The 11,092-nt window shown below is 49.4% G+C and overlaps 1 protein-coding gene across 1 annotated transcript in view; it reads right to left on the bottom strand.

Moving 5' to 3' along the window:
* Positions 1–2,663: 2,663 nt before the first annotated feature.
* COTL1 (coactosin-like F-actin binding protein 1) overlaps positions 2,664–11,092 on the bottom strand; it is a 54,035-nt gene continuing 45,606 nt past the window's right edge. The window contains exon 4 of the mRNA XM_011928063.1: positions 2,664–4,014. Within this exon, the coding sequence (XP_011783453.1) occupies positions 3,904–4,014 (111 nt within the window). The 3' untranslated portion in view covers positions 2,664–3,903. The remainder of the gene's footprint in view (positions 4,015–11,092) is intronic.

Genomic DNA, 11,092 nt, shown 5'->3' with positions numbered 1-11,092 from the left:
TAATCCCAGCTACTCGGGAGGCTGAGGCAGGAGAATCGCTTGAACCCGGGAGGCGGAGGTTGCAGTGGGCTGAGATAGCGCCACTGCACTCCAGCCTGGGTGACAGAGCAAGACTCTGTCTCAAAAAAAAAAAAAAGGCAAGATTTCTCTGTCTTCAATGGTCTCATGATCCCTTGGGATCCCCCAGCAAAGGCCCAAGCTGCAGTTTTCAAGTTAAAGCCAAGCTCCTTGACACACAAACAAGCTGCTTCAGACCCTGGTTCACCCGTGGGCAAACATTCCATGGAGGCTGTGTCCACGCTTTCCTCTTCCTCCCCTCCTTTCCCTACATTCTTAGCTCAGGTACCACCTCCTTAGGGAAGCCCTCCCGCAGACCCCAACCAGATCCAGGGCCCTCGTGAGCTCTCACGGAACCCGGGCTTTTTCCTCTGAAGGGGACTTATCCTCATCTGGAAACGTGCACCCTCTGGTGGGACAAGCTGACTAATATCCATCATCCCTGCTAGACTCAACCTCCTTGAGGGTGGGGGCTGTCTGAGTTTGTTCATCATCAAATCCCCATACCTAGGCCAGTGCCTGGCACATAGTAAGGGCTCAATAAACCTGTCTGCACTTGCCCTTCAAGATTCCACTCATGGCTCGGTACAGTGGCTCACGGCTGTAAGCTCAGCACTCTGAGAGGCTGAGGTGGGAGGATTGCTCGAGTCCAGGAGTTTAAGACCAGCCTGGGCAGCACAGGGAGACCTCCTATCTACAAAAAATACAAAAATTAACTGGGCGTGGTGGTGCACACCTGCAGTCCCAGCTACTCGGGAGGCTGAGGCAGAAGGGTCGATTGAGCCCAGGAGATGGAGACTGCAGTGATCTGTGATCGTGGCACTGCACGCCTGCCTGGGTGGCAGAGTGAGACCCTGTCTCTAAACCAACAAAACAAAAACAAACAAAAAAGATTCCACTCACAAGAGGAACCCATGGAGGTGATGCAGACCTCCCTTCTAGCCCCTCCTGCCCGGGATCGGGGCCACTTCTGCAGCTGTCTGGAAAGGAAAAGCTGGCGTTTGTTGAGTCCGGCACTCCGATTTCACTAGTCTGGAATAGAGGCCTCATCTGTATTTTCAAAGCTCCCAGTGATCCTAATTCACAGCCAGGGATGAGACCACAGGCCTAGGGGCAGATCTGAGAGCTGCTCATTCTTTCTAGTCCGCTTTGGGGCAGGGAGTGGGGTGGGCAGTGAGCCTGGAGGAGGGCTTGGCTGACCAGGAGATTCCAGGAGAGGATGGAAGGCTTGCGGGGCGGAGTGCATGGTGACATGAAGTCATGCCCATGTTCTGAACAGAGCCCAAGTTCTGAACGGAGCTAAAACCCGTGCCCTGGGAACGGACCTAGTTTAGCTCCCTCGACTCTAGGTACAGGAAAAGATGGAAGCCCACAGAGCTAACAAGACCAGGGGCAGGTGTGGGAGAAGAACACTGCGCCCTGACAGGCACCCTTTGCCTGCACAATCCTCACTGCTTCTTCAGCCTTTCTACACGTAGGCAATGTTGTCCATTTTGCAGATAAGGAAACCGAGGCTGAGAGGTTAACTAAATTGCCTAAAGCCACACAGCTGTGAACAGATGAGCAGAAATTAGAACCCAGACGTGGCTGGAGCGGGCTGGGGCTGCGGGTGGTGGTGACCTGTGGCCCCCTGCTACCTGGGCAGCATGATGAGGGTCTTGCCCATACCTTGTAGGTCTTGCCCATACCTTCCTGCCCTGATTTCAGCTTCTGCCCTCTCCCCGCCCCCTCCCTGCCCCACGCTCAGCTCCTCCAAGCCCCGCTATCTGTGTCTGAAATTCCTCTGCCCTGATTCTGGGCTCCCACAGGGTCTGGTGTGCTGGAAGTCCAGTTTCTCAGCTGTAGGATAACCTCGGAAAGGATGTCACGGCCAACGAGGAAGATGCTTTCTCTGGCTTTTCCTAAAAAGGCAGACAGGGGAGTTTTGGCCACTCAAAAAGAATCACTACCTGTGGTCCCATCACTGTCCCACATATGTAGCCTCCCGGCTCCCTTCACAAGCCACAGCACCAGGGGCGTGGAGAGATCTCAGTTCAAATCCCAGCTCTGGCTGGGTGTGGCGGCTCACGCCTGTAATCCCAACACTTTGGGAGGCTGAGATGGGCAGATCACCTGAGGTGAGGAGTTCGAGACCAGCCTGGCCAACATGGCGAAACTCCATCTCTACTAAAAAGTACAATAATTAGCCAGGCATAGCGGCAGGTACCTGTAATTTCAGCTACTATGGAGGCTGAAGCAGGATAATCTCTTGAACCTGGGAGGCGGAGCTTGCAGTGAGCTGAGATCTCCCCACTGCACTCCAGCCTGGGCGACAGAGTGAGACTCTGTCTCAAAAAAACAAAACAAAACAAAAAAAATCCCAGCACCGCCACTTTCTATCTGGGTGACCTCAGGTGAATGAGTCCCTCTGAGCCTCAGTTTTGAGGACATGGGGACAAAAGCAGCCCCTGTTTCTTATGGGTGCTAAGAATTAAACAAGCTAGTGGACACGAATGTGCCTGGCCCCAGCAGCTCCGCAAACACCCACTAAATCTGAAGGTGATGATGACTGCCTTTGTTTTTACAAGAAAAAAAGAACTTTGTAGGGCAAATCAGAAACCAAACTGTTTTTTGAAAAACAAAAAAAATTTATTTCTGTAAACTGTCTGAGCGCAGAGATGTTCTTTACAATCCCGACACAGTACAGATTTCTTTCCCAAAACGAAATGAGCAAGGAAAAAAGAAAAAGAGCTATATCAAATGTGCTCATGAAGAACCAAGCCAATCTCCTCTTTCTTCAAAAACCAAACAAAACGATCCTTTTGAATGCATGGTGCAGGCCTAGGATTGAAGCCGCAGGCTCCTGGGGTGCTGTGAGCCCAGGGCTTTGCTCAGCTCACAGCTAGCGGCGGGCGGAGCAACCCTTTCGCCGAGTCATCCTCGCAGCTTGCACAGAAGCTTCCTGAACCTAAGGGATCCGTTCCCAGCTCTCCTTAAATTCCCAGTCCCCACCCTGGGCCTCTCTCCCTAACGTTCTCGTCACTTTGGGAGCCCCTGAAGTGAACCCTGAAATACTCCCTCTGTCAACTCTGGGCTCAGACCTTTGCCCTTCTCTGTGTCACAAGGAAATTTCGGTCAAGAGGTTGGGAACAGGTGGTTTCAGACCGTGCAGCAAAGCCACTGCCAGGCAAGTTTTAAGGCAAATTTTATCTCTTCTTATTCAGTCTGAGCCAGACCTAACCTCACCATCGAGCAATCCTGCCTCTGCTGGACATGCAACTTAGGCAACTCTGGATGGAGGTGGGATGAGGGAGCCCAGGGCAGATTCCAGGAGGTCTGGGCCTGACTAGGGAATGGACGTGTGTGCTTATGAAGGCTGCAGGCACCGGGCGCAGCTCCTGGCCCAGCTGCCCCTCAGTGGTACACAGGAAGCAGGGCCCAAGAAAACTGAGATGGCAAAACAGGCCCGGGCTCTGGAAAGCAACGTGAGGTCATACAGATCTCACTAGGCAGACCTCGTCGCATGGAAGAGAAATGCCAGGAAAAGGGGTCACTGCAGGAGGCACCTCGGATCTGATGGCAGGCAGGACCTTGCATCAAAATGATTTTTCTTTAGAACAAAAAAGAGGGGGAGAAAAGAAAAAGAAGATCAAAGAAAGAGGTTCCATGAGCGTCATGAGATCGGACACAGCAGGGTTCTAAGGGAAGCAGGAAGGTGGGGGCTGCGGACACAGGGTGGCGGGCGCTGCCTCTCATGGCTTCTTTTCTCCCTGGTGGGCTGGTGGGCTGGTAGCTGAGGCCGGCGGTCCTCTCCCCCGGGGAGCAGGCAGATGACTCTGGCAAGGGGCGGTGTGGGGGGGGCTGGGGTTACTCTGTCTGGGCGTCGTAATTGGCTCCCCCCGCCTTCTTCAGCTCGTTCTTGATGAAATCTTCCTCCAGCTCCTTCCGATCACTGATCACAAACTCCTTAGCGAAATTCTGCAAGAACAAAGGAAAACACAGTGTTCCTATTAAGAAGGAAGGGACAGGACGTGAGGGTGGCTCAGGCAACACACTGGGAAGCAAAGCACCGAAAACCCTGGCGAGGGATGGAAATGGAAATTCAGCAGCAGAAAAAACCTGACTGGGGAGGAGGGAGTGAGGCAGATCTGATGCCGCGTCTTCCCATGTCCGTGGGGACAGCCCGAGGAAGCCGGGGCTTGAATTTTGGCTGTGTTACCTTGGCCAAGTCCCTTCAATTCTCTGTGCCTCAACTTCCTTATTTGTAAAAAAACATCTTGTCAGGAGAATAATAGGTCATGAGGTTGGAAAGGCAGATGGGTGTTCTGGTAAATGTTTAACAACAGGCACTCCAAAAAATAATAATAATAAAAGGACAAAAGCTCAGATTGGTGTCGTTTGCCCATTTCCATGGTGTAAATAGTCCCACAGTGGCTGATGTCAAGCTATCAAAGTGATGTCACCGTACATGGAGGTGGAAGGAGACAGGCGTAACTGGCTATTGCCAGCTGGGACAAGCAAGCTTCAGCCACCAATGTTCCTAATGATGCAGGAGCCTCCAGTCCTGGGTCTGCCATGGGCTCTCCACCCACATGAGTTACACAAGGGTAGAGGCTCTGCCTTTATTCAACAAATACCATCCAGGCTGTGGGGCTACAGGGCTGAGCAAAATGGATACAGTCACTCTCTCCTCTTGGAGTACACAGGTTTCACCCACAGGACCTGCAGGCACCCATGGTGCACTCAGTAAACACTTGTGGCATGAATGAGGGAAGCAGGTGACCTGGCTTATCAGACAGCCCTAAGCCATGATGATACACAGTTACTGCCGTATGTGGATCGTAAGACTTTAACAAACGAAATTTCAGGATGATGATGGACAGCTTGACAAAAAAAAAGCTATCAAAACCACAAACAACAAGTCTAAAGGTAAGAAACTCATCCACACTTAAAAAAAAGCCCATAAGGAAATAACATAAACAATGACCATCATTTTTTTTTCTTCTTGAGAGAAAAGCCTATTGCTTAGGCTGGGCAATCTTGGCTTACTGCAACTTCTGCCCCCAGGGTTCAAGCCATTCTCATGTCTCAGCCTCCCCAGTAGCTGGAACTACAGGCGCCCGCCACCACGCCTGGCTAATTTTTGTATTTGTAGTAGAAGCAGGGTTTCGCCATGTTGGCCAGGCTGGTCTCAAACTCCTGGCCTCAAGTGATCCACCCAGCTTGGCCTCCCACGGTGCTGCGATTACAGGCATGAGCCACTACGCCCGGTCAACCACAATTATTTAGCATTTCTGTGTACCAGCACAGTGCCACAGTACTGAGAATGACACCCAGTAGTAAATATGAATCATGGAAGGTAAAAGGAACCCCTATGTCCATCAACAGAGGAGTGGATTATCAAAACACGGTCTGTCCACACAATGGAATATTCCTCAGCCACAGAAAGGAATGAAGCACTGCCACATGCAACTATATGGATGAACCTCGAAAACAGGACGCTGAGTGAAAGAAGCTAGGCATGAAGACCATATATTGTCAGCTGCCATTGGTACAAAATGTCTAAAAAAGGCAAACCCATACAGACAGAACGCAGACTCCTGGTTACAAGGAGCTGGAGATAGGAACAGGAAATGATAGAGACGTTCTAAAATTGGGATTGTGGTGATGGGTGCACAACTCTGCAAATTCACGAAAAGGTACTGAAAAAGTACACTTAGGATGACTTGCTTTTGTGGTACATACATTATACCTCAATCAAGTTCTTTTTAAAAAGGACCGTAAGGTGATCAACATTATTTCCATTTTAAAGGTGAGAAAACAAAGGCTGGAGATTACAATGCTTGTCCAAAGTCAGACAGCCAGAAGGTCCAGTTGATGCCAAAGCTGGCATCTTGAAAGAGCCACCATCTCCTTTGGGGTGATGAAAAAGTTTTGGAACCAGACAGAGGTAAGGCTTGTACAACACTGTGAATGTTCTGAAAGTCACTGAATTGTATATTTTAAAATGGTTTGGGCTGGGTGCGGTGGCTCACGCCCATCATCCCAGCACTTTGGAGGCCGAGGCAGGCAGATCACCTGAGGTCAGGAGCTCGAGACCAGCCTGGCCAACATGGCGAAACCCCATCTCTACTAAAAATACAAAAATTAGCCGGGCGTGGTGGTACATGCCTGTAATCCCAGCTACTCGGGAGGCTGAGGCAGGAAAATCGCTTGAACCTGAGAGGCGGAGGTTGCAGTGAGCCAAGATCACGCCACCGCACTCCAGCCTGGGCAACAGGGCGAGATCCATCTCAAAATAAATAAATAAACATACAAATAAAAAGGTTCATTTTATGTTATTTATTAATTGTCCACCACAATTAATAAATAAAAAGCAAAAAAGTCACCATACCGCCAAGAATGATGGGCCCAGGAACATCCTCAAGGTCAAGCTTTACAATAAAAAGATAAAACATGTGGTGTGCAAAGCCACTGAGAACACTAACAAGGTGGAGAAGGGGAGGTTAATTTTTATCAAGCAGCTGATGTGTGCCAGGAACAGCCTCACTCATGTTCTCTTTCGGTCCTCAGTATGTTAGCTTTATTTTATTTCACTTTTTGAAGATAAGACTCACAGGCTGGGCTTGGAGAGACTTGCCCAGAATGACAAAAAGACCCTTTAGATCCTTTCTGTTCCCACCCCACTATAGTATGTTACTATGTGTATGTGATCAGTGCAATGAAAGAACACAAGATGGATGTAAGAGCCAGAAAGGATAATCGAGAATTAACGCATTTCTCAACCCTGAGCCCCACAGCATGAGGGAGGGGCAGAGAGTGTTCAGAAGGAGGAAGCCAACAGCTTAAGATGCTTATAGAAGAAAGTCCAAAGTTCCACTGCTTTGTGATAGCTATATGTGGCAATCTACAGAAATAAGAACACTTGAAGTTCGAGTCGGTTAGCTATTAGAAGATTTAGGTTAAGAAAAATAAGTTTGAGGGCCAGGGATGGTGGCTTACGCTTGTAATCCCAGCACTTTGGGAGGCTGAGGTGGGCAGATCACGAGGTCAGGAGATCGAGACCAGCCTGGCCAACATGATGAAACCCTGTCTCTGCTAAAAATACAAAAATTAGCTGGGTGTGGTGGTGTGTGCCTGTAATCCCGGCTACTCAGGAAGCTGAGGCAGGAGAATGGCTTGAACCTGGGAGGCAGAGATGGCAGTGAGCCGAGATGGCGCCACTGCACTCCAGCCTGGCAACAGAGTGAGACTCCATCTCAAAAAAAGAAAAGTAAGTTTGATAAGGTCTAAGAAATCTAAAACGAAAGATACATGGAGCTAGGCACAGGCCAACCTAAAACCACAAGTACTTAGGTAATCAAATTGTAACGAAACAAAAAGAAGCAAAACAGACAGCAGATCTAGTAAAATATAACAATAAATGTAAATGAACAAAATTACCTTTAAAAATGCTATGTTTCAAACTACAAAAAAAAAAAAACCCTCAAACCTTGTACTACATACCAGAGACATGTTTAAAATCAAAAGATTAGCAGAAAAATGATTCCAAGTTATACAAACAAAATATATACAAAAGCAACCATATGCTTTCTGAAAACGTTTAAAGCCAACTGAATCTCACAAGATAAACAGGGTCATCCCGCAAGTTGCTAACCCTCCTGGCTCAGCCAATGTTCTTTCCTCTCTGCTCAGCAGAAAAGAGAATGGAAGGTTATTTTCCCTGTAGAAGGGCTGTTTTTAATATCAGTACTTAGAGAGGCCTTAAAAACCAAGTCGTCCAGCAATCCGATTATTGCCAAAAAGCAAAGAAGGGTTAGAAAGCAAGTGTCTTAACACACTGAACTGACTCACACCTAAAAGTCCTATGTTCATATTTCATTTCCTATTTATCCTCAGGGGAACACAGAGAGTTAGACTGTGCAAAATTGAGTCCTCCCTCATTCCTTACTGCTTTTTTTTTTTTTTTTTTTTTTTTTTTTTTTTTTTTTTTTTTTTTTTTGCCTCTTCCAGTGACCAAGAAAGACAAAACTTTAAACATTTCTGAAGCTACAGTGACCGTGGCCATGCTGTAGGCCCCTTTAGAACAGACCCCAGATTCTCTGTTCAGAAGAATCCTGACATACTGCCTCCAGGGGTGGGCTGAAGACCTTGTATTCAGACATGAGCCTATTGGCTCCCTTCACCTTCAGTCTGGCTGACAGCTGGCGCATTTGGCACTGCTCCTCTCCTCACACAAGAGTCCCCGCCGCATGGCTGCCAAGGTGTACAGCCTGGGACTCACTACAGCCCACGCTGGTGCAAAGCTGAGCAGAGAGAAGGGATGGATGGAGGACACTGGAACACTGGGCTTCCTCTGGGCCTTACCATTGCCATGGCCTCATAGACAGCAGGGCTGGTGGTCCTTAGAGGTCATCTCTTGCCCCTCAATTCAGAAGGGGAAACTGAGGCTCGGTGAGTGACACCATGAGGCTGGTTAAGTGGTGCTCATCCCTCAGCCCACTGCTCTCCACCCTTGCACCTGGGTCTGCTCACCTCTCCCCTGTGCCCGTCGGTTTCCCAACCCTCTTCGTGTCTCCTCCTCGTGCTGCTCCTGTGTCTTGTCCACCCCTTCCCCATTCTTTGAGCCTGGTAGTGACACCTAGCACCTTCCAAATAAAGTGTCTGCATCTCAATCCAATCATCCCCCTGGGACTGGCTTCCCACTCACCTCACTGGCAGACTGGTCATGCACTGGCCCACCGCCTGGACATCCTGTGGACACATAGGTGAGACAGGCCTGTGACCAATAGTGGTCAGTTCCCTTGGAGCGAGAGCTGGACCCCAGCCTGCTCCAGAGTGGACACCAAGCCGCTCCCACCTTCTACAGGGCCAGCACCAACTCTGCAGGGGCCCAGGTGGTCAGGCTGCATGGAGGGGGTACTAGCAGGCCTCCATCCTACACGGGGTGCCTCTAAGCCCCCAGAGGCTTACAGAGGTGAGCCAGCACCTCCCATCCAGTACGTGGACTCCACAGAATGTCCCCAAAATGTCTGACCTGAGCCTCAGCCCAAAAACCAATTCAAAACAACCTCAGCACCTCTCCACCTCCACGCCTTCCAGCGGCTCCTGCAAGATAAGGGAGTTGCAAGCACCACTGGGGAGCAGGCTTCATTGGAAGTCTTCAAAATGAGGCAGAAGCCGAGCAAAAATGGCACTGGGCAGACGGAGTCTGACTTGGGAGCAATGCCTGAGACTGGAGGGAGCCTGCGTGGAGCAGCTGAAGTCTGCCTTGCACCTGAGGCTGGAAACCACAGGGAACATATGTATGCAGAGTGTCGCCACCCCTATGCCACACACACCTCCTCACAACACAGCACTCGCCAGCACCCACATGCCACCAACACCCAGAGGGCCAGGGGCAGGTGGCAAGATTCAGGAGGTAAGTCCTTCATCAGAAAGAGACTTCCAGGGCCTAGAGCAATGCGGACACATACAGAATTTTAAATTTTCTTTTTTTGAAACTCAGTCTCACTCTGTCACCCAGGCTGGCGTGCAGCGGTGCGATCTCGGCTCACTGCAGCCTCAACCTTCTAGGCTCAAGCGATCCTCCCACCTCTGCCTTCCTAGTAGCTAGAACTACAGGCACGAGCCACCACGTCCAGCTGATTTTTGTATTTTTCTGTAGAGATGTGGGTTCTGTCATGTTGCCCAGGCTGGTCTCCAGCTCCACCCGTCTTGCCTCCCAGGCGATCCACCCGTCTTGGCCTCCCAAAGGCCAGAATTTTGAATTTTCTTTCTTTCCTTTTTTTTTTTTTTGTTTTGAGACAGGTCTCACTCTGTCACCCATGCTGCCAGGCTGGAGTGCACTGGTGTAATCTCAGCTCACTGCAACCTCCATCTCCTGTGCTCAAGCAATCGTGCCGCCTCAGCCCCGGAAGCAGCTGGGACTACAGTACACACCACCATGCCCGGTTATTTTTTTTTCCTTTGTAGATAACAGGGTTTGACCATGTTACCCAGGCTGGTTTCAAACTCCTGAGCTCAAGTGATCCACTTGCCTTGGCCTCCCAAAGTGCTAGAATTACAGGCGAGAGCCACTGTGCCTGGCCTGGAATTTTCAATTTTCTACTAGCCACAGTGAAAAATGTAAAAAAGAAACCAGTGCCATTAATTGTAATAGTATTTTATCTAATCCAATATATGCAAAATATTGTCATTTCCACAATGTCATCAATGCTCAAAGTTACTGACGAGGTCCTTTACATTCATTTCTTTTGAACCCAGCCTTAGAAACGCTGTGTTCCCTCCAGGTCTACGCACACAGTGATATGGCCGGGTGCGCTTGAAGTGGCCGGCAATAGTGCAGGTCTAGACAGAACATTAAGGAGTCTGAAAGAATAATGTGATCAGGCACAGAGAATCAGGAATTGCAGAGCTTAGAGACCATCTGAGGGGGGTGGACATCTGGACATCTGTGCCATGTCCAGATCTGGGTGGTGGCTTCAAAGGCAGGCACAACAAACATTCAAAATACACAAAAACTTGGGCCAGATGCAGTGGCGCACACCTGGAATCCCAGCACCTTGGGAGGCCGAGGTAAGTGGATCACCTGAGGTCAGGAGTTCAAGACTAGCCTGGCCAACATGGCAAAACCCCGTCTCTACTTAAAATACAAAAAATTAGCTGGGCGTGAGAGGCAGGAGAATCGCTTGAACCGGGGAGGTAGAAGTTGCAGTGAGCCGAGATCGCACCATTGTACTCCAGCCTGGGTGACAAGGGCGAAACTGTGTCTCAAAAAAAAAAAAAAAATACACACACACACACACACACACAAATTCATCGAGTAGTATTCCTAAGATCTGTGCATTTTACTCTTTGTAATTTGTTTCAGTTAAACAAAATAGTGAAGGGAGGTGGTGGGGCATGGTGGCTCATGCTGGTAATCCCAAGCACTCTGGGAAGGCGAGGAGGGAGGATCGCTTGAGCCCCGGAGTTCAAGACCAGCCTGGGGAACATAGTGGAACCCTGTCTCTACAAACAATAATAATATTAATAATAATAATAATAATAAATA

This window comes from Colobus angolensis, unplaced genomic scaffold, assembly GCF_000951035.1.
Source record: "Colobus angolensis palliatus isolate OR3802 unplaced genomic scaffold, Cang.pa_1.0 Scaffold76, whole genome shotgun sequence".
In the NCBI taxonomy this organism is placed as follows: Eukaryota; Metazoa; Chordata; class Mammalia; order Primates; family Cercopithecidae; genus Colobus; species Colobus angolensis.
The sequence above is the reverse complement of the archived record's forward strand: the minus strand, read 5'-3'. Positions and strand labels throughout refer to the sequence as shown.